We start from the raw sequence: 25,261 nt of genomic DNA on the forward strand, positions 1-25,261 counted from the left end.
TCTTCCGTTACGTGAAGTCACATCTTGGTGGAAAATCATTACACGACGATGAAGAGATCAAAGATGAAGTTAAAATGTGGTTCCGACAACAGGCAGCAACCTTCCATGGCTGTGGGTACAAAAGCCTGTGCACCGACTTCACAAATGTTTGGATAACGGGGGTGATTATGTCGAAAAATAACAAATAATCCAGTTAATAAGATGTAACTGACTTTTCTAAACAAATGTTCTATTTAAAGACTGCGAGCCTTTATATCTTTACTTTTCGAAATGCCCATATTATAAGCCTAATCTAACGATTTAGGAAGAAACATTCTGAGCTGTCCATGTAGACTGTTTGTGGATGAAGTCATCTGAAGATTTCTTAGACAAGCTACTTGTATGAAGTGAAAAGTGATTATAGTCTCCAAATAAGTTTGGTCGTCCACTTCAGTGTGAAAGGAAATCCATTAAATTCGATTATAGTAATCACAATTATGAACATCTTAAATTAGTCATATACAACTGACAGAGCACATTAAAAAGAAGTTCCCAAAAAGGCCGAACTTTTTTTCTTGTATTATCATGTGCGCAATACTGTAATTGCAATATCGTTATTTAACTGAACATCCAAACCAGTTCAATGTCACTTGACAGTAACGCAACTGAGGTCAAAGCGAGGACCACCTTCAACATATTCTCAGGCTTCGAAAAACGATTTGCGCCTGCGACAAGCTTGTGCTCTTGGTAAGATTCCACACGTATGTCTCAGTTTCCCAAAGGTCACATCGTGGATTCCCCAAGTTTAATACAACACTTGATGGCATAACGTTACTCTAAATTCTGCTGTTCCACCCAACAAAAGCACATCTTATATGAATGTGTAGCACGCAGAATCCGCATCTGTGATACATTATATGTAAATTGAAGATGGAGAGGGGAGAAAAGAGAGGAAAGGGAAGGGACAACTGATGAAGCTGCACCGAGATTTTACTCTGAATGGGCGGCAACGAGCGTAAGTGTGTGCCAGATCTGGATCCGAACCCGGGTACTCCTGCTTACTAGGCAGTTGCCTTAAATCACGCGCCACCTGGACACATTGTCTATCGCAATTTCCTGGACTATCTTCGCACCTTCTCAGCCGACCCACATTCTGTGTCGATGCACAAATACGAGAGTTGAATGAAAAGCAATGCCTCCACCTTCGTTAATTGGGTTTGCATATTAATATTTTAATAAATCAAACGCAGAAATAATCATTAGAATGTGATCTTTAATTACCAATATTCACTTTTCCATTTAATCATCAGGCAATTGGATACATTTCTGCCAGCGATGAACAAGTTTTCTGTAGCCGTCACGGAAGAAGTCACACTTTGTTTCCACAACCACAGTCTCAGTTCTCTCAAGGTCTTCATCAGAAGCATGATGATGTCCCCACGTTTCGTGTCCTGTCACAGTTGAATGGAGAAAGGCATCACCTTCAGTCTAGTAATGCGAGAGGAGTTCCTGGCAAATTTCAAGTGTGGGCACTTTCATTTCAGGGGTCAGCATCCGGGGTACCCATCGTGCACAGATCTCCGATAGCCAAGCAAAGCAATAATGTGACCCACAGTTCTTGTGAAAAGCCGATTGTGCATGCAATTTCTCTCTGAGTGATATGATGATCGTCCTGAATCAATCTGTCAACATTTTACTTGTCAAACTTGGTGGTTGCTATCACAGGACGTCCAACTGTTTATTTGTCATGCAGGTCAGATGTTCCAGGATCAACATCTATAAACTTACTCGCCCAACGACGCACATTTCTGACATCAACACAATCACCATAAACCGCTTTCATTGTCTGATGACTCTCCTGTCGGGTGACACCTTCTGCTGTCAAGAATTCAATGACTGCATGTTGCTTAACTGTAACAACACAACCCTTCAATTCTAAGGCTACCCACCAACTGGATCTGTAGAGAAAAGGCTACGAAACAAGCCAGTATCTACCGCAAACCAATGCTGCCAACTGTTGAAGAGTTACGAAGGTGGAGGCATTACTTTTTAGTCAACCCTCGTACGTCCGACATCCTGCGGGAATCTCAGAGTAACGAGCATGGATGACATGGATAGGGCCTGCGGATGGGGGGTGATGGGTGGAAATGTGGGTCGGCCGAAGCCCTCTGTGCTGTTGCGATACACACTATGTCTTTGAGGTGCAGTGGCTAAAGCGACTACCTAGTAAGCAGGAGATCCTGGGTTTGAATCCTGGTCCTACACACATTTTCGCTCGTTGCTGTTGATTCTGCGTAAAGGTTCGATGCAGCTGTCATCAAGTGTCCCTTCCCTTTCCTTGGCTTTCTCTCCCGTCCACCTACAATTTATATAGGGTGGTCCATTAATCGTGACCGGGCCAAATATTTCACGAAATAAGCATCAAACGAAAAAACTAAAAAGAACGAAACTTGTCTAGCTTGAAGGAGGAAACCAGATGGCGCTATGGTTGACCCGCTAGATGGCGCTGCCATAGGTCAAACTGATACAACTGCGTTTTTTAAAAATAGGAACCCCCTTTTTTTATTTCATATTCGAGTAGTACGTAAACAAATATGAATGTTTTAGTTGGACCACTTTTTTCGCTTTGTGACAGATGGCGTTGTAATAGTCACAAACGTATAAGTAAGTGGTATCACGTAACATCCGCCAGTGCGGACGGTATTTGCTTCGTAATACATTACCCGTGTTAAAATGGACCGTTTACCAATTTCGGAAAAGGTCGATATCGTGTTGATGTATGGCTATTGTGGTCAAAATGCCCAAAGGGCGTATGCTGCTCGGTATCCTGGACGACATCATCCAAGTGTCCGGACCGTTCGCCGGATAGTAACGTTATTTAAGGAAACAGGAAGTGTTCAGCCACATGTGAGCTCAACCACGATCTGCAACAAATGATGATGCCCAAATAGGTGTTTTAGCTGCTGTTGCGGCTAATCCGCAGATCAGTAGCAGGCAAATTCCGCGACAGTCGGGAATCTCAAAAACGTCGGTGTTGGGAATGCTACATCAACATCGATTGCACCCTTAACATATTTCTGTGCACCAGGAATTGCATGGCGACGACTTTGAACATCGTGTACAGTTCTGCCACTGAGCACAAGAGAAATTACGTGACGATGACAGATTTTTTGCAGGCGTTCTATTTAGCCACGAAGCGTCATTCACCAACAGCGGTAACGTAAACAGGCATAATATGTACTATTGAGCAACGGAATATCCACAATGGTTGCGACAAGTGGAACATCAGCGACCTTGGCGGGTTAATGTACGGTGTGGCGTTATGGGAGGAAGGATAATTGGCCCCCATTTTATCGATGGCTATCTAAATGGTGCAAAGTACGCTTATTTCCTACGTAATGTTGCACCGATGTTACTACAAGATGTTTCACTGCATGACAGAATGGCGGTGTGCGTCCAACATGATGGATGTGCGGCACATAGCTTGCGTGCTGTTGAGGTGGTATTGAATAGCATATTTCATGACAGGTGGATTGGTCGTCGAAGCACCATACCATGGCCCGCACGTTCACAGGATCTGACGTCCCCGGATATCTTCCTGTGGGGAAAGTTGAAGGATATTTGCTTTCATTATCCACCGACAACATCTGACAACATGCGTTAGCACATTGTCAATGCATGTGTCAACATTACGGAAGGCGAACTACTCGCTGTTGAGAGGTCATTACACGCATTGTCAAATGCATTGAGGTTGACAGACATCATTTTGAGCATTTATTGCATTAATGTGGTATTTACTGTAACAGCATGCGTTCTCAGAAATGATAAGTTCACAACGGTACATGTATCACATTGGAACAACAGAAATAAAATGTTCAAACTGACCTACGTTCTGTATTTTAATTTAAAAAACCTAACGGTCACCAACTGTTCGTATAAAATTGGGAGCCATATGTTTGTGACTATTACAGCACTATCTATCACAAAGCGAAAGAAGTGGTCCTACTAAAACATTCATATTTCTTTACACACTACACGAATATGTAATAAAAAAATGGGGGTTCCTATTTAAAAAAAAAAAAAAACGCAGTTGATATCTGTTTGACCTATCGCAGTGGGCGAAGCATAGCGCTATCTGGTTTCCACCTTCAAGCTACAAAAGTTTCGTTTTTTTGTAGTTTTTCGTTTGAGGCATATATATATATATATATATATATATATATATATATATATATATATATATGGAACTTCACTGATGGCACTCTCAAAAATCACGTAATGGCTGTGCCGAGCTGAAACCTGGACTGAGCAACTGGAAGGGATGAAAACACAGGTCTACACAAGAACAACAACACAGCATTGCCAGATCGCTCGCAGTGTTGTCAGTCTCATTACTTTTCTCTCACATATCGTATGAGAGAACTTTAGTGTTCTGTAAATACTTGTACACAGTAACCCCCCAGGAGTTTTTGCAGATGATACAGTCATCTACAGTGAAGTACTGTCTGGAAGAAGCTGCACAACTATTCAGTCACATATAGCTAAGAGTTCAGAGTGGTGCGAAGATCAGCAACTTGCTTTAAATTTTCATAAAAATGTAAAATTGTGCATTTAACAAAACAGAAAACCGTGATATGCTATCAGTACAGAATCAACAAGACACAACTGAAATGAGTCAATCGACAGATACCTTTGCAAGGTTATGAAATGGAATGATCATGCAAGCTCTGATGTAGGTTGAACAAGAGGCAGACTTCGGTTCACTGGTAGAACATTAGGGAAGTGCAATGAGTCTGAAAAAGGAGAATACGATACTCGTGAGAGTCATTCTGGAATACTGCTCAATTGTATGGGACCCGTACCAAAGAAGGCTAATACTGGATATTCAACATACGCAGAGAAGCACAGTACAAAGGGCGATACGTTTGTTTGAACAGTGGGAGAGACTCGCAGAGATGTTGAACAAACTGAACTGCGTAGCTCTCTGTGTGCGAAATCGAGGAGCATTACATTTAACTCGATACATTCCATGTCACACATTTCGTCGCAGTTCTGGTTTGCATCAGTTGAAAATGTGATTTACTTTCAAGATTTCGTTTGCATAGTAAGTACACCGAATTTCATCAACAACGAAGTTTTCCATTTGTCGACATTTCAGCAACGTCGTCGGGAAACGGATTTTTGTAATCCTGTCTTAAGAAATTTGTTGCCATATATGCAACTAAAATTAAGCCATAATGCAGTTCTCGATGCCAAGATCATATTTCTGTACGAATAATAGTTTGTGAGTTCGAGTGTGTTGAGTGAAATGTAAGATTGCGCATTGTGTTCTGTGCGGGACGGCGAAAATTTTAGTCTATGTCTGCATGTGCGCCTATTGATGCGTCGATCGCAAAGCAATTCCGAACATTTGTGTGATTCTAGGACTGTTCTTTAGACAGAGTAGGCTGCACAAACCCTGAAATAGAAAAGTATAGAATGTTGAGAGATGTGTGAATCTCTAATATAAGAATAATACCCGATTTGTGAAGAACTATTGCTTTAGTAGTTTTTCCAGAAAGAAGTCATTATCCCTGCGTGCAGCTTCTTTTAAAACATAAAATAAGCACTTTATTTAATTTCATTCGCTAGTATCTGCGGATTTTCTAATGTGGAACAAAGAGTGGACTCACCTTCCATATGTATCAGCTGATCACCGTCTGTCTTTAAGCGGCCGAGCGCGTGTACTGTGGCTACTCGACAATGTACTCACCGGCAGCTTGCTCGCCTGACGTCGCTTCCAAAGCAGGGAAATGCTACTGCATATATCTTGATATTGCAACGCTGAGTTACACACAGTTCTTTTATTGTTAATACTATCTGGCAAACCCGGCATTGTCCGAGTATTCATTTTGACAATCATAAACTGAATCGTGTTTGTAGTGCAATATCCTGGACAGTTTCTGCACACTGGGCGCGGCTGCTTCACATATATACAACACAATTTTGTAAACGTCTCTTTGTAGCACCACAGTCATACTACAGTCGCGACTGTACACGTCGTTTTTGTTAACCACTGCGATAACAGCGTGCCAAGTGGCCAGAAAGCAACCCTTATGATTACGATAAAGGATGAGTTTCAACAGAGTTTTTGTAATGGGGAGCATATGTAGTGTTATAAAAAGCGGCAATAACTTACAAATGACACCACACTGTCTTTATTTAATTTGGTTCAAATGGCTCTGAGTGCTATGGGACTTAACATCTGAGATCATCAGCCCCCTAGAACTTACAACTACTTAAACCTAACTAACCTTAGGACATCACAAACATCCATGCCCGAGGCAAGATTGGAACCTGCGACAGTAGCGGTCATGCGGTTCCAGACTGTAGCGCCTAGAACCGCTCGGCAACTCCGGCCGGAGCCTGCAGGCGGATCAGTGAGACTAGATATGGCTGGCAGTTCCAGTGCATTCATGGGAACCGAATGGCTTCAGATCGGTAGGCCCGATTCATTACAGACACCCGCAGGAACGGCCTACGGTTTTGGCTCATCATGGAATTCCACTCGTGTGGTGAGCTATTCATGAGCCACAGGCAACATGTTGACGAAATGAGACCTCGGTGATCGATCTATCAAACAGATAACTTGTTCAAATAATCTGAAAATCAATAATAATGATAGGCATGAACTCACTATAATGATTGCCGAGCTGCAGACAGGCACGTACAAAAGACAATCACACTCTCACAACTAATTTTTTGGCCATAGCTTTGTCAGAAAACTAGAGCACATACACATTGACACAAACACTCACAACTCATGCACACGTGACCGCCATCTCCGGCTGCTGCGACTACAGTCTGAGAATCAGATCCGAACAAACCATTCCTCATACCTCTCTGCCTGTCGTCGTCGGCAGCTGCCAGACTAGCGGCAAGAAATGGTGGCAGTACTGACTGCAAGCAGTGCTGCCACCACTGCAAGCAGGAAGGAGAGAAATAACGAGGGAGTTGGGAAGCGGTGCACATATTCAATCGCACCAAGGCAGTGACGATGCATGACAACTCAGTAAAAAAACCATTTCATCTATGAAACAAAAACGAGATTTTTCCAGTGTCTTTTTTAGAGTTCCCTGACGTGTTTGAAATTCGCTTATATTCCCCAATTTCCAGAATATGTGGTACCTCTGATACGTTCATTTGCCGCTAAACTATTAGTGCTCCAGTTACGTGTCCTTGGAGCCACGCCCGATGTTACTTTTGTTTTTTTCTATGAATTATTTAAAACATCGTGGTACGTGTCTGCAATCATTATCACTATTCATTATAACTGTCTTGAACACTGCCTCCATCAGAATCTGTCAGATAAAAGGAACAAATGAGAAGTTATAATTCTGCCAGAAATACAGTACTGAATTGTATAGAGCAAAATGAAGATATGCCACATTTACAATCTCGATATCTCCCGCATTCTTGCATAAATTTACGAAAGTTAATTTTCCATTGACTGTAAAACCATACAGAAAAAAATTTTTAATTAATATTATTGGTTACGTGTGAGATGCGGCAATATACTTCAAGGCAGTTACAATTTCGAAAACAACAGCTCGCTCTGGTCGTCTGTTATTCCACTAACATTTCAGAGCCGCTCGACGTTAAGTGGGAGCATATCTCTCTCTATATCTCATTCACACACACACACACACACACACACACACACACACACACACACACACACACACACACAAAGACACCATTATTTCCTCTGTAATAACAGTCAGAAGCTGACAGTCTTTCTCTCTCCCATACTTAGAATTTCCCTAGAGTGCCGATTCTACCGTCCACTGGTGGTTCCACGTGGAGATCAGATCTTGCTCGTGTAGGAACACGCCTGCTGCAACACAGGTCACCTGCCAGATGTGGTATAGGTGTGCGGTTCTTGCCTGACTGAAACGTCTAAAATATTGGTTGTAGCCGTTTTGTATAACGTGCCACTAGCGTGTGTAGGACGGGTTGCGCTGCATCCGCAGTACAACCACACAAACTGTTCTGTGGGATATTGATTCTATATGGAAGGGTATTTCACGTTATCTCATGCTTATACGTTACAACTACGCCAAGCACAAATAGAGGTTGGTTTCTAAATGATTTTGTTGGTAGTATAGCAGAGCCCATTTCTTATCTATGTGACGTCATTGTTTTATACTGTCAGAGGATCTTACCTTGCTGCTCATAGCAGCACAGATGTCTCGAATGAAAGATATTACAGGGACGCTTCTCACTCCAGCACAGATGTCTAGAATAATCGATAAATACCACAGGGACTCTTGGGCACTAAATACCTTATGAACATTGACGTGGCGTTGTACCATGTGAGACATCACCGGTCCTTCAGGTGTATTTTTTATGGACAAAATAAAATTAATTGGTTGTTATAACGGATACCCATATTCTGTGGAAGAATGGAGAACATATTGCTCCAATTACATACAGCAGCATAATTGTGGTGTAACCATTTACAGCTTGTTCACTATTTTTGTTCGGAATTTGACTTCCTTTTAGTTTCCAGAAGTTGGTGCCACTCGAATATGCTCCAACATTTCTTCTTAACTCTCAAAGTTTCATTCTTACTACAGAGCACAGGCCTCAGATGGTTCATAAATAATACAGGTACTTTTGAACACTGTATTGCTTATGGACGTTATGCTAGTGTGTGACGTTGTCCAATTGTTTGGGCAGCAATACGCTGTTGTGACAAACATCTTTGATTGTGTAAATCATGGAATTCTTTTAGATAAGCTAAATCATTATGGTTTGAGTGGGGCAGTGCACAAATGGTTTAATTCATACTTAACTGGAAGAATGCAGAAAGTTGAAATAAGTGGTTCGTGTAATGTTAAAACAGCTGATTCCTCAAACTGGGGTGCTATCAAGCACGGGGTCCCACAGGGTTCGGTCTTAGGTCCTTTACTGTTCTTGATATACATTAATGACTTACCATTCCACATTGATGAAGATGCAAAGTTAGTTCTTTTTGCTGATGATACAAGTATAGTAATAACATCCAAAAACCAAGAACTAAGTGATGTAATTGTAAATGATGTTTTTCACAAAATTATTAAGTGGTTCTCAGCAAACGGACTCTCTTTAAATTTTGATAAAACACAGTATATACAGTTCCGTACAGTAAATGGCAAAACTCCAGTAATAAATATAGAATTTGAACAGAAGTCTGTAGCTAAGGTAGAATTTTCAAAATTTTTAGGTGTGTCCATTGATGAGAGGTTAAACTGGAAGCAACACATTGATGGTCTGCTGAAACGTCTGAGTTCAGCTACGTATGCTATTAGGGTTATTGCAAATTTTGGTGATAAGAATCTCAGTAAATTAGCTTACTATGCCTACTTTCATTCACTGCTTTCGTATGGCATCATATTCTGGGGTAATTCATCATTGAGTAGAAAAGTATTCATTGCACAAAAACGTGTAATCAGAATAATTGCTGGAGCCCACCCACGGTCATCCTGCAGACATCTATTTAAGGATCTAGGGATCCTCACAGTAACCTCACAGTATATATATTCCCTTATGAAATTTGTTGATAATAATCCAACCCAATTCAAAAGTAATAGCAGTGTGCATACCTATAACACCAGGAGAAAGGATGATCTTCACTATGCAGGGTTAAATCTGACTTTGGCACAGAAAGGGGTAAATTATGCTGCCACAAAAGTCTTTGGGCACCTACCAAACAGCATCAAAAGCCTGACAGATAGCCAACTAACATTTAAAAATAAATTAAAAGAATTTCTAGATGACAACTCCTTCTACTCATTGGCTGAATTTTTAGATATAAAGTAAGTAAAAAAAAAAAAAAAAAAAAAAAAACTTAATCATTAGTGTCATGCAATATTTTGTGTAATGTAATTTCTTGTACAGACATCTTTTATTAACCTGACACGTTCCACATCATTACGAAGTGTCGTATTCATGATCTATGGAACAAGTATTAATCTAATCTAATCTAATCTAATCATCGTGTGTGTATGTGTGTGTGTGTGTGGGGGGGGGGGGGGGGGGCAGAGGAGTACAAGGTGTGGATGTCAGCGAAGTATTTGAACTGCATGAAAGCAGTGCTGCGCTTCATACTGACAGCATGCATGCCACTGTCTGCAGAGTGGGACTGCTCAGGGTGGGGGTGGTACATGCAAATTGATGCAACAAAGCAGGTGGTTGGGGTGGGAGGTCCTCTCGTCCAATACCCTTCCCTCATTTACCATGGCATGTGGGTCCCAGTATAGCCTTGGAGATAAGGAAGTACTAATGCTGACAGTAGCAGAATATGATATGCACAATTGTCTCAGCTGTAATGTGACAGCAAAGGTCGTTTGAAGGTTATCTTGTTTGCCCACTGACCTACTACTCCGAGGAATATACTACAACCCTCAACATATCACTCCTTTAAGGCTAGCAAGGGCAAGATTACGTTAATTACAGTGCACACAAAGGCATGTAAGCAATTATTCTTCCCACACTACATGTGAATGGAATATGAAAGTGCTGGTACATTGTGATATACCCTCTGCTGTGGACTGCATCATGGTTTGCGGAGTATGGATGTAGGTGTAGATCTTTGGCAGATGGCTACAAAATGTGGGCAGCAACAATGTCTTGTATCCAGGCCAAAAATAATGATATTAGACTTGAAAGGATTTCATAAATGACCAGGACTGAAATTCTTGGTGGCAAGTGTTGTTCATGCTCACTATTGTTACTATTCCTGGTAGTGTGTACATGGCATGTGAACAGTGTTAGATGATGAGTGATCACTGTAAAGAACACAGAGATGCTGCGTACTTGTGCGAGACAGTGTTATCAGCACCTGACAGTTCGGAAGGGGCCTCATTGTGAGCCTCTATCTGGCCAGCTGGTCGAATCGTGCAATATCCAGATTTTTGGACCCTTCAGATGTGACAATGACCTGGTACTGGACTGCATGGGAATGCAAGAGCAGGGTTCTGGTCAACCATGTCTGATCACCACAAAGAAGGATTACTGTATTGTGCACCAAGCACACTGTAACCTTTTCACATCTGTAGCTGCAGTCCAAGAATAAGTAATGAACTCCCTCAACATTCAATCTCATCCTCTGACATTTATCAAAGACTGAAGTAGCCTTCCAAGGGAATTAGCATCCCACGCGTAGGCTGCCATTTAGCACCACAACAAAAAAAGCCTTTGTTTGGAGTGGTTTTGTGACCAGGATGCATGACATCACCTTGTGTTCAGCTTTTCACTTATTTCGCAATGTCACGCACAAATTCAAAGTGAGTCTCACAACTAATACATGCTACTCAGACTGTCAATGAAGAAAAAAGAAGAATAAGAAGACCTGCAATGTCATGTGACGAGGGCCTCTCATCGGGTAGACAGTTCGCCGGGTGCAAGTCTTTCGATTTGACTCCACTTCGGCGATGGGGATGAAATGATGATGATTAGGTCAACACAACATCCAGTCCCTGAGTGGAGAAAATCTCTGACCCAGCCGGGAATCGAACGCGGGCCCTTAGGATTGATATTCTGTCGAGCTGACCACGCAGCTACTGCGGGCAGACAAAAGAAGAGACCTGATCAGTTGATTCACTAACATTAGTGAACTGCTGTCTTCATTTTACACTTACGATGCATATGTTTTGGGTTTTACTACATGATCCTCTATGTTGGATATATATGCTGGCCTAATTCAGGGCAATATGAGAGGCCAAGCAGATGAGTAAATTTGCTCAATTTCTTTACAGCCGTATTACATTTAATTAGTAGCATTGGGCCATATGCTATGCGTATATTTAGTATCTGTGTCTCAAATATACCAGGAAATAATGTGCAGACCATTCCAACCATCACCTAACGTAGACTCCGCAGGGTTTATATCTATTAATAGAATGCTGTGGTCTGACATGCAAGAAATGTCTTGCACCTAGTTGTGAGCGTCACATTTAGACATGACTGGGTTACTTGCGAATGGTAGATATAGTCTGTAACACCTATTATACAGCCTAATAATGCAGTACAGGGTGAGATAAAACATCAAGCTGTTCTGTGAACTCACAGATAAGACACAGCTGTAGTATTCAGAGTGAAATTTCTCTCTCTCTCTCTCTCTCTCTCTCTCTCTCTCTCTCTCTCTCTCTCTCTCTCTCTCTCTCTCTCTCTCTCTCTCATCTGCTTGCTGGCTGGACATCTTATCAATGATCCTCATGTCAATCATTTAGAACCTCATAATTCCTATTTTGGAAAAGTGTTTGGTTTTGATAGGTGTTCTTAATTAATCAACGACTGGGATATGGAGCTGAACATTTATACACTGCTGGAAAGAAATTAGTGTGCTCTTTTAGAGGTTTCCAGTTCCCTCAAGATTTATTGTTCCAACAGTGCATATGGAGTAGATGAAATGATTAAATTTACAGATTAACAGCACAAACATATCTGAGGTACCAGGTACCCACTCATGCTGCGACATTCATATTAGCACGTTGTGGTAATGCACACGCTGGCTCTGGCATCCAGTTGATTACACTGATGATGAATACTGTCCTGAGATATGTTATGCATCACCCGCTCTACCTGTTTACGTAGTTCTGTAAAAGTTGTTAGCTGACAAATTATAAGAGTCACTTTTTGTCCCATCATGTTCCTCACACGCTTGAGTGTAGACAAGTCTGGAGATTGTGCTGACCAGCTAAGTTGCTGCATGTCTTGCAGAGCAGTTTCACAGGCAGTATGTGGGTGAACATTATGTTGCTGTAACAACACATCACATTTCTGTTGCAATAACAGCAAAAGAATATGTCTAAAATCATTCTGCACATACCAAGTGCTGATTAGAGTCCTCTCCAGAAACATCACTGAAGACCACGCCATGCCATTCTATCTTCCAACTGATCCTCTGACAGCACCAGTTGAGCTGCACAAGTCGATGATATGGTGTGAATGGAAGACAAGACATACTAGAGGTAAGAATGCCTGTAGTCCCAGTGGTAATAACTGGTTTGCAACATTTCATGTCGACACACCTGCATTCACAAGCCCTCTTATCTGTAGTGTGGTAGCTGTACGATCCGCCACTGCTGCCCTAACAATATGGCGATCCTGTCGGGCATCTGTGCTGTTTGGATGTCCAGAACCTTGTTTAAGGGTGTGAGACTGTTCACATGTCCACGGGTGCCAGAATCTTGCACACCTGATGCAGCACATCCTCCTTGTGTGGTAAGTCTCTGAAAGGACCATCCTGTCACATGGAAGGCCACAACTGAGAGCTTCCGAACTCACTCAGTTGGCCGCAGGTAGCACCAGTCATTCTCCACAGCATACTTACCTATTTGTTTCACACCTTTGCTTCACACTGAGCCTTCCAGCAGTGAGTATTCCCTATTAAAGGGCGGATGAGATGGCACACTGGTAGCTATGCCACTACACTCACTATCTGTTGGAGGACGACACTGAACCATTATTAGTACACCTACTATTCCCCTCCCCTCAGGTGGCATATACCATCACTGGATAAAAATTGATGTCATCTTTCCAGGTCTACTATTTTCTCCTAGCAGTGTAGTTCACGGAAGCTTCAATATGAATGTCCATGTTTCACACTGAAGAAAAATCATTGTTCAATTACAACATAATTAGTGGCCTAAATTTCAAGTACTTGAAAAACATAGTTATAGTCATACCAAGCATTCTAAGGTAAGACGATAGCAGTTGATGACAGACTTCTCTCATTACCTTTGTGTCTGTCACAACTGATTCAATAAGACATTGTTTTGCATTACAGCTTTCATCTTGTAATCACATATTGTGCAGGATCACAAAACATTCATTGGACGTCTCATTAAACAAAAATATGAGACTTCATTGTTGCTCCAGCATTTTTCTGTGATACCTCAGCAATCCCCATGATTCGAGTAGTCTTAGACTTATAGCATTGTGATTACATTGATGTATCAGATTCTATATTATGTATGCATTAGTGTGCCACAGAAGTTGTGCCTGTAGAAAGCTTCCAGCCCAACTAATGAGGAGTGATTATAAAATTTTAAATATTACACAGACAAACTAAAGTTAGATAATGAATAATTTGTGTATTTTGCATGTCTGCATCTGCAATTCTGACATGCATTAAAATCCATGAGAGGAATGATTACAAAACAACGCAGCCTATTGATAATGTGAAGATGAACTGCTGCATCTTGTTTTGGTTGGTCTAGCAGCGTAAAACTGCAATGTGGTGCAGACATTTCAATGTGTACCATAACTGAAGATATTTTTTACTTGAAGACAAAGGTCAAATTAATTACATAACTTTGATTGTAACACAGGGTAATTACACTTTATCACAACCCACTGTTATCCTACAGGAAAGACAAAGAAATAGGAATCATGCTATATACAAGTTTACTCTTGCACTTTTAAGTCATTTCTTCTCTTCAACTTAATATGCCAGTCATATAAACAGCAGTATTTGCCACAATAGAGTGTACTTACAAGCTGTGGTTCAGTGTCCTGCACACAAAATTGAAATCTTTTCCAGCATACAGCTAGCTCATTATCAGTCTCTTTGGAAACACATCAAGTGTATATGGTAATTTTGTCATGTGTAAGTACGTGTTTTCTCATGTTACCTTTACAAGCGAATTTCTTCTGACAAATGTTGCAACTGTATGGTCTTTCCCCAGTGTGCTGTCGCAGGTGTTCCTTCAGGTGGCTGTTGCTCCTGAATCTCTTCTGACACACTTCACAGATGTAGGGACGTTCACCTGTGTGCATCTGTGAATGCTGCTTCAGTTTATTTTTTTGGCCGAATGGCTTGTTGCAAACACCACAAACATATGGGCGTTCACCAGTGTGCACCAGTATATGCTGCTTCAGTTTAGTATATTGTATGAATGTTTTGTTGCAAATGCTGCATTTGTATGGATTTTTGCCAGTGTGCACTCTAAAGTGTTTGTTCAGACTACTGCTACTTGTAAATGTTTTGTGACACAAGTTGCAGGGAAGCAGAAATGCACATGCGTCCACATCTGTGTCCTCCTTCACATCCTGCAACCGTGAAAACGTCTTACTGTAGATGTCACATCTTTGCCTTAGACGCCTAATAATAAACTCATTCAAACAAGATGTTTCCTGTAGGCTAGTGCGTTGTATCCTGTTGTGTGTTCCTCTAGACAGTGTGTCGTTGGTAACCAATCTGCCACTGCCATCACTGATCTTGTTGTCCTCCATGCCAACAGGGATAGTACTGCAGAAAAGTAGAGAAAACTCTGTCAGAAGGTATTGTAATAATTCAACTATGGAAATGAAAAACTATGTTAACAAATGCTATGTAGACAAAAGTATAAAACGTCCCTCCAAAACATGTTATAAAGCAGGAGCATGATGTCTTGAGTTTACATAATTTTTAAATCCATTTCAACAGGCCACAGAGAGAAATGAGTTCATTGAAGGCATTACTTTCGGACCCAAAAGGTTGTAAATTGTTCAGGATAACATGAACCACAGTCATTACGACTGTAGACTTAACAAATTAACTGATTGGGCCACAGAACACTATGTGAAATCCTACAATCCACTGAACATACAGGCTGTCCAGCGAAGGAGTCCCTTGACGAGTGCAACAAATGGTATGGTTACTGCGAAAGTTGTAAGACTTTATACAGAAATTATACGAAAATGTCCTAAATAGAACAGCTAGTATCAGATGGTGCTATAATCGCAGTTCTTACCGTCCATAAATCATTCGCCGCAGCTCAGTGACCAGTTCCACGAATGAAACGTGAAAGGACGCTCATGTACCGAAGGAAGATGACGAAATCATGAATTCCATTTAACAACGTGTTTTTTGGTACTGGAATAGCACAGGTTAGAACACAGTCCTGTGGCAGTGGGGTGTAGTTTTTGAACACGATTTAATATTCCATAACGATCTGATGCGAAAACCATTTGAAAGCTCTTTGCCAAATTCCAACAGACAGGCAGTGTGGCTGATGGTCTACTGGGGAACATTGGCTCCAGGCCAACTCCTGAAAGTATTGCCACGGTTTCTGCATCCGAAGAATTGCAGCAGAGACTGTTTTGAAGTTTCCAGCATGCAGAAAATACTGCGACAGAGCATACACACATTTCCATTCAAAATCAAAACCCATCAAGCCACAGTGTATGAGCTAGCTTTGAAAAACAGATTATCACAATGATTGGTAATGAAGAATTTGATATTGGCTACACCTGGTTTACAGATGAAGCACACTGACACTTGAATGGAATCGTCAATTAAGAAAGCTGTCGATTTTGAGGTTCTGAAAATCTCCATTCATGTGAAGCGAATCTATTACATTCGCCCAAAGTTACTGTCTGGGCTGTGGAATGCACCAGAGGCAAGATCATTATAAATAATGTTCTGCTGCAATTTTGCAACCAGTTGTCATCACATGGCTAGTGGTTGGTGATTGACGTGGTACCAAGTGGTTGGAGCAAGATTGGGCCAGATTACATCTCACTTATTAGATGGCGTTCTTGATCAATACTTTGGGAACATAGTCACTGCACTGGACGATTCCCAATTTACTTTTGCAGGTGTGGAATGGCCTCCACATTCACCCACTCTGACTCCTTGTGACTATTTTTTGTGTGTCACATTGAAATATACTGTCTACTGGAACCATCCCATTATACAGGGAGAGCCTGAATCTGCTATCTTTGTAGCATCTGAATCCACTTGAGAGACTGCAGAATGTGAGACAAGTTTAAATTTCCACACTGATACTGTACAAGTTACACAGTGTACACTGCCATCTGTTAGCAGCTTATTGACCTATTCAGAAACTTACATATAAAATTCTTACAGCTTCCGGAATAAACATACCTTCTGTTGCACTTCTCAAACATTCTTAGTTTTCAAAATATTTAACTTTGAAATCAGTAGCTACTTCATTGGACGCCCTGCTCGTGGAAGATATTTAACTTCCGATATGCCTTTTGTTGTGCCTCACTGATATAATAAGACACATTAAGTGTATTTTCATTTGCATCCTACCACAGAGAATACACTGGTCACAAAATCAGATGAGCGACTGCTTAGATCAGTGGTTCCCAACCTTTCATAAACCAGTACACCTGAATGCAATTAGACATTACCTAGTAACCCCACCTTCCTCCCTCTGCCTTCTGCCACAATATCACCAACTTCAGCACCTAACTAAACTGTAGAATGAAAGACTTTTCATGGTACACTTATTTTTAAAATGACGAAAGGTGTGTGTGTGTGTGTGTGTGTGTGTGTGTGTGTGTGTGTGTGTGTGTGTGTGTGTGTGAAGAGGGGGAGGGAGAGAGGGAGGGAGGGAGAATGATGGAGGAATTCATGGTGCATTGCAAATGCTACTCACAACTCCTCCACAAAGAAGAAAGCTAACTATCCACAGTGAGAGTAGACACTTGTTTAAAAAAAAAAAAAAAAAAAAAAAAAAAAAAAAAAAAACTTCCCCTGCATTACTCTTCTCCGTTGTGGCACTTGCTTGACCTGCAAACTACAACCCAGTTTAAAATGAACCAAGTTAATATGTGTGCTCTACACTTACTGTTTGTAAATCACTTGATTTCTGCATTCCTTACTTCTGAAATGGCAGACTTCAGGCTGTTAATACTTCGTGTCTGATCACAGTGACTAATAATTACAATAATAATAATACTGAGTGCAGCACTACAGTAGGCCTTATGTAGTTACTGCTGTGTTGTGCTATCAATTAATTCATTTATCTGTTTCACAGTGAGTAATAAAGCAATTTCTGGACTACAACTTGGAGAAAAAATTTTCTTGAGATATTTAGCTTTTGTTACATATATGTCTCATTTATATCATCAGTGATTTATAGCACAAAGCACTATGTATGTGTGTAGTGGGAGACTGTGAGGAACCTGTAACCTCCATCACATTAATGCTGCTAACTGAGAAAAGTAATTACTGACTACTTGTATATCCAATATTAAAGTCTTACAAAAACTGTGATAATAGTAATGATCTTTTAAAATTAATTTAGTTTTGTGACTGAAACAGACTCGAATCATCAATTTCATTTTACCCCACAGGGGGTAACCACCCCCATGTTGGGAACTACTGGCTCAGACTATTATAAAAGATACCACCTTTAGTTGTGGAGCAGTGAACACAAAATTTCCCACAATAGTTGAGAGTGAAACAAATGCTGCACAAAGAACACCTGCATAAATCTTACGGAAGCCCAGGAAAATATTTTAATGACAATGGGTGGTTATAAAGGGTTCAACATAGAATTTGGCTGAAAATTAGTGCAGGTAATTTTCTTCAAAAGAAAATAAATGGGTTCAATAGTTTTCAGCTCAGCACACCATAGTTTATTTTATGTTGTGTAATTTTAATTAGTAATGTCAATTGCTGATTGGTTCATAATTTAACCCAGAACCTAATTAAAATTGGACATTATTACTGCATTATATTCTGATTATAGCATTAGAAGTAGTGTCACATTACACTGAATAAAAGTTGATTATTGGTTCCACCAAGCCCTACTGCCACTTGTTCCTTATAATGCTGGTCCAAAGGTAAATGAGGTCCCTTCTGATATTATTATATTTTCTGATATGTAAACTAGCCCAAATGCATACCTTAATTAAAACTTGGACAACATATCTACAAAACTTATCACACCCAAACAATGAATACAATATAAATTGGAATCAAGATACGATCGAATGTACTTGGCTGAATTTATTGTTTCAACATGTGAGACTCATGTCGTTATTCACTTAGCATGACAAAGTATGACTCCCTACTCTGAGGCAACTTGGGTGTACATAAAACAATAAAATAGTGCACAACAAGATGTTTCTTCTTTATTCAGTGACACACACAAACCATTTTACACTTTGACAAAGGAAGGATCCATGACTAATGAGAAATTATTATTCCATTTGCTGGCTGAAAATCTTTATTGCTTGAATATTGGCTTCATAACAAATCACAGTGTTCATAATGTCAGGAATCGGATCATTTTGAGTTTATAGCAAATACTATATGTGTGAAATTAAAACCTACCCATGTTTAATTTTCATTCATATTGACTCGTAAAAAAACAATGTACTGAGGTAAGACTTTGCTTAGCTGCTGTTTTGTTTTCACACTGTCAGCCTGAAAGATACTGTAAGATTTTATCTATGTAAATTAATCAAAAAATTATGCAAATTGAGGTTAAACTTGTTTTGTGGTCAAATAATTTACTCCTTTTACTAATATTATTTGAAAATTGTATCTGAATGTTTCATCTAATTAATGTGATCAAAAGTATTTGGACATCCTCCCCCAAAAACGGTTTTTCATATCAGGTGCATTGTGCTGCCACCTACTGCCAGGTAATCCATATCAACAACCTCAGTAGTCATTAGACATTGTGAGAGAGCAGAATGGGGCACTCAGAGGAACTCATAGACTTCGAATGTGGTCAGGTGATTGACTGTCACTTGTGTCATACATCTACATGAGATTTCCACACTCCTAAACATCCCTAGGTCCACTGTTTCTAATGTGATAGTGAAGTGGAAACATGAAGGGACATGTACAGCATGAATGTTCACAGGTCCACCTTGTGACCGACAGAGATTGCCGACAGTTGAAGAAGGTTGTAATGTGTAATAGGCACACATCTTTCCAGACCATCACAAAGGAATTCCAAACTACATCAGGATCCACTGCAAGTAGTGCGACAGTTGGGTGGGAGGTGAGAAAACTTGGATTTCATGGTCGAGCGGCTGCTCATAAGCCACACATCATGTTGGTAAATGCCAAACAATGCCTCGTTTGCTGTAAGGAGTTTAAACATTGGACGACTGAACAGCAGAAAAAAATTGTGTGGAGTGAAGAATCACAGTACACAATGTGGCGGTCTGATGGCAGGTTGTGGGTATGGTGAATGGTCAGTGATCATCATCTGCCAATGTGTGTAGTGCCAACAGTAAAGTTCGGAGGCTTTGGTTTTATGGTGTGGTCATGTTTTTCATGGCGGGGGCTTGCACCCCTTGTTGTTTTGCATGGCACTATCACAGTACAGGCCTACATTGATGTTTTAAGCACCTTCTTGCTTCTCAATATTCAAGAGCAATGGCGATTGCATCTTTCAACATGATTGAGCACCTGTTCATAATGCACGGCCTGTGGCGGAGTGGTTACATGACAATAACATCCCTGTAATGGACTGGCCTGCACAGAGTTCTGACCTGAATCCTATAGAACACCTTCGAGATGTTTTAGAATGTTGACTTCGTGCCAGGCCTCACCGAGCGACATCAATACCTCTCCTCAGTAGAGCTCTCCATGAAGAATGGGCTGCCATTCCCCTTGAAACCTTCCAGCACCTGATTGAACATATGCCTGTGAGAGCAGGGTAAGAGAAGCCAACAACATATTGAATTCCAGCATTACCGATGGAGTGTGCCACGAACTGGTAAGTCACTTTCAGCCAGATACTTTTGATCCCATAGTGTATGAGCTATATGTGAATAACAAGACCCACCAAAAGAAACCCTTATAATTGCAGAAACATCCATCAAAAGGAATTAAATTTTTAAATTATATTGGACCAATGCCTTTATGCCATGATACAAAAGGAAAGACAACACTGTTAATTCCCTTTGCCTGTGCATAGAGTAGATTTGTAGTATTTCAGTGGTTATTCAGGACCAGATTTTGCTTGGTATTTATAATTACAAAATATTTTTGGTAATTACCTTTAACAATGACAAAGATTTAATCTGTAAAAGGTGGCCGACATTATATTGCAAACACACAAAATGGTACAGCACTTTTTTTTTTTTTTTTTTTTTTTTTTTTTTTTTTTTTTTTCACCTCACTAATTTCGTCTTTCAACTGTATTCCTGTTTGTGAGTCAATATTAAATCGAAATATGTGATTTTACACATCAGGTTTAAGTCATCTTAACTGTTATGGTGAAAGTAGGAAAGTTTCAAAAAATGGAAAGTGAAATGAGAGATGACATAGAATCCAATAGTAGTGATAGCAAATTTGCTGATGTAGCAAACAAAAATGTTAAAATTTGACCTTGTGCAGTTGAATCAGTTGCTGAAAGCTAGGAAGCTAGTCCAAATCCTGATACTGGTTCATGCTTTGGCAGATATTGTTAAATAATTATCATCCAAACTGTTGTCTGAAATATCAGATATGCATAATGAAATAACCAGTAAACATAATGATACGTCAACTATGTTTGTTCAAATGTCAAATTGATTGTCTAGTAAATATGATGAAATGATAAGTGAAATGTCATCTAAAATGTCACTTAAATTGTTATCTGAAATTTCATCTGAGTATAGTGAAATATCTACTAATGTATCCACTAGATACTGTGAAATGTCCACTATCTTGGAGATCCAAGATAATGTTACATCACTGATGGTAATGTGAACGGGAGCAGTCAGATGTAAATCAAACAGTAACCCACACAACAGCAACTATTGTCACAGTCAGTAATGAAAATATTTATCCCACAATACACAGTGAGATACTAAGAAACATAACAAATCTTACAGGCCTGTCATCCTTGTACATTTCACATGGTGTGGGGTCAGCACTTTCCTTACAGTGAATCTTATCACATGCATACCTGTTTGATAACAAGCAGTTGCAGGCATTCACATCTATTAAAAATAATAACAACAGCAATAACAGAGGCAGTGCAGGTCATTTCTTTTCACTGTGCAGGGAGTTTTGTTCTCATAGCAAATCAAAAGACTATTGCATCAGTTCTATGACACAGCCAATGACAGTACCAAACAAAGCTCGGTATCATGAATGCAGACTGGCAAGTTTTACAAAGACAAGAGATAGTAAGAAATACCAAATTGGTTGAGATCTTACCAGAATAAAACAATGTCATGAACATAACTCACAGTAACAGGAATATAATTCAACCACACTAATGAGAAATTTCAATACCAAAGTGTACTATTAATACAAAGTGGTGAAAATGGTACCTGCTGTATGCATTGTTCAGGTGACAGAAGGGCCATACTCCACAACATTCAATATAATAAACTAAATGTGACCACAAACAGGAAGCTGAGGGCTGGTCTGGGGCAAAACGGGTAATCCAGTAAACATAAATAAATTACAATGATGATGTAGTCATTAAGAAGTAATTAACTGCTGACCTTACAAATGCCATGATCGTAGAGAGGAAATTGCTCCCGTAACTGTACATGCTATTGAAGGGAAGGTACCAACTATGATTGTTTTAGACAACTGCTGCGATGAATGTCATGTCCTCTAAATTACACTACTGGCCAATAAAACTGCTACACCAAGAAGAAATGCATATGATAAACGGGTATTCATTGGACTATACTAGGATTGCCATGTGATTATATTTTCACACAATTTGGGTGCACAGATCCTGAGAAATCAGTACCCAGAACAACCACTTCTGGCCATAATAACGGCCTTGATACGTCTGGGCATTGAGTCAAACAGAGCTTTGATTGCGTGTACAGGTTCAGCTGCCCATGAAGCTTCAACACGATACCACAGTTCACCAAGAGTAGTGACTGGTGTATTGTGACGAGCCAGTTGCTCGACCACCATTGACCAGATGTTTTCAATTGGTGAGAGATCAGGAGAATGTTCTGACCAGGGCAGCAGTCGAACATTTTCTGTATCCAGAAAGGCCCGTACAGGACATGCAACATGCGGTCGTGCATTATCCTGCTGAAATGTAGGGTTTCGCAGGGATCAAATGAAGGGTAGAGCCACGGGTTGTAACACATCTGAAATGTAATGTCCACTGTTCAAAGTGTAGTCAGTGTGAACAAGAAGTGATTGAGACGTGCAACCAATGGCTCCCCATACCATCATGCCATGTGATACGCCAGTATGGCGATGACGAATACACGCTTCCAATGTGCATTCAGTGCAATATCGCCAAAAACGGATGCGACCATCATGATGCTGTAAACAGAGCCTGGATTCATCCGAAAAAATGACATTTTACCATTTGTGCACCCTGGTTTGTCATTGAGTACACCATCGCAGGTGCTCCTGTCTGTGATGCAGCATCAATGGTAATCACAGCCATGGTCTCCAAGCTGACAGTCCATGCTGCTGCAAACGTTGTCGAACTGTTCGTGCAGATCGTTGTTGTCTTGCAAACGTCCCCATCTGTTGACTCAAGGATCAAGACGTGGCTGCACGATCCGTTACAGCCATGCAGATAAGATGCCTGTTAATTCGACTGCTAGTGATACGAGGCCATTGGGATCCAGCACAGCGTTCCGTATTACCATCCTGAACCCACTGATTCCATATTCTGCTAACGGTCATTGGATCTCGACCAATGCGAGCAGCAATGTCACAATACGATAATCTGCAACCTTGATAGGCTACAACCTTTATCAAAGTTGGAAACATGAAACGCATGTCTCCTCCTCACAGGAGGCATCACAACAACGTTTCACCAGGCAATGCTGGTCAACTGCTGTTTGTGTATGAGAAATCGATTGGAACTTTCTTCATTTTAGCATGTTGTAGGTGTCGCCACCGGCACCAACCTTGTGTGAATGCTCCGGAAAGCTAATCATTTGCGTATCAGAGCATCTTCTCCCTGTCGGTTAAATTTCACATTTGTAGCACGTCATCTCTGAGGTGTAGCAATTTTAATGGCCAGTAGTGTATTTAACAAGACTCATGAGGTCACAAAAGTGCCCAAATTTCCTGTACAAAATTGTAAGATCACTGGAACTATTGGCATTAAGTCAAGAAACATCAAAATATAAATGTAGATGGAATCTGAAATAGGAAATGGAGTTACAAAATGCCTATCTATAATAGTACGTTGTTTAAGAATAGAATGTATTTTTGGCTTTGATTTCCTAAAAGAGAAGGGCACGGTGCTGAACTACTCTTCAGGTAACCACTTTCTGAACATCGATAGCCAATGGATTGTAATTGACTTCTTACTAAAAACAAAGATAGAGCTTGGCTGGTAAATATTGCCATGGCCTAAAGGTACATAGTTACAGAGTCTTAAGACAACATACACTAGTGGTACACAATTACAAATTAGTAAAACTGATAATATTGAAAATCAAGCAAGAGACAAGATCACCGAGTCCTCTACTATTAGCCCACTGCAACAGATAGAATAAAAAGAATTACTATCAATGTATGTACATGTACTTGGAAAGGAACCTGGTATTGTTAACACATATGAATATAAAATGAAACTTTGCCCTCATGATATTTAGTGTCAGAATAAATACACCATCCTATGGCCTAAGGGAGCCACAGTCATTAATGATGTTAGACAATAATAGAGCCCTTGATGCCACCATTCTATAACACTATGACAAAGTCCAGTGGAAACATTTGCCTAGTTTTAGATGCTAGAGCCACAACAAAAATCATTATTCCTGAAAGAACCAGACCCAAAAATTTAGATGAACAGTTGTAGGGGTTCCATGAAGGTAAGTATCTTGCCAGCACTGATTTGAGTTTTTCATACTGACAGGTCAGCCTATCCAAAGAATCCAGAAAATATACTGCTTTCATTTTTGGAAGAAGGGGTTATCAATTTTGTGTAATATCCTTCAGACTTAGTGTTCAGGGGTATTTATTATTGCCTTAGATACAGTTTTAGGGCCTGAATTACTGGACAGAGTCACTTTATATGTTGATGATCTATTAACAGTGACCCCACATGGGAAAAGCATATAGGTTTCATGGAAGGACCATTCCACAAATTTTCTGAAGCAGGGGTTACAGCAAAACCAACAAAGGTCAACATACGTTAGGGACAAAATCAAATTTCTAGGCCACATTATTACTTCTACAGAAAAAGCATCAGACATGAATAAAACCAAAACTACAAAGAATTTTCCTTGTCCTAGCACAAAAAAAGAGCATGGAGCATTTTTTTGGCTTGTGTTCATTTTTCAGATGATTCATGCCAAATCAGTTTTTAAGCAGAGCAGCTTATGTCTAACATCAGTTTGCTGCAGAATCCTTGAACACATTCTCAGTTTGAATATAATAAATTTTCTTGAGACAGGGAATCTTCTGTCCACGAATCAGCAAGGTTTTAGAAAGTATCACTTAAGTGTAACTCAGCTTGCCCTTTTCTCATGCCATGTACTGCAAACTATGGATGATAGCCAAGAGGCAGATTCCATAATTATAGATTTCTGGAAATCAGTTCAGACGGTGACCCAATGA

General features: G+C 40.3%; 1 protein-coding gene across 5 annotated transcripts in view; it reads right to left on the bottom strand.

Annotated features, from left to right (window-relative positions):
• Window positions 1-12,347: 12,347 nt before the first annotated feature.
• LOC126291665 (zinc finger protein 22-like) overlaps window positions 12,348-25,261 on the bottom strand; it is a 108,410-nt gene continuing 95,496 nt past the window's right edge. For 3 of the 5 annotated variants that reach the window (XM_049985247.1, XM_049985245.1, XM_049985246.1), the window contains exon 7: window positions 12,366-15,256. In XM_049985247.1, coding sequence (XP_049841204.1) covers window positions 14,587-15,256 — 670 coding nt within the window. In that variant the 3' untranslated portion in view covers window positions 12,366-14,586. Of the gene's footprint in view, window positions 15,257-25,261 lie in introns of all 5 variants that reach the window. The other 2 variants (XM_049985244.1, XM_049985248.1) reach the window with 1 other exon arrangement.

The sequence above is a fragment of the Schistocerca gregaria genome, chromosome 9 (assembly GCF_023897955.1).
Source record: "Schistocerca gregaria isolate iqSchGreg1 chromosome 9, iqSchGreg1.2, whole genome shotgun sequence".
Lineage (NCBI taxonomy): Eukaryota > Metazoa > Arthropoda > Insecta > Orthoptera > Acrididae > Schistocerca > Schistocerca gregaria.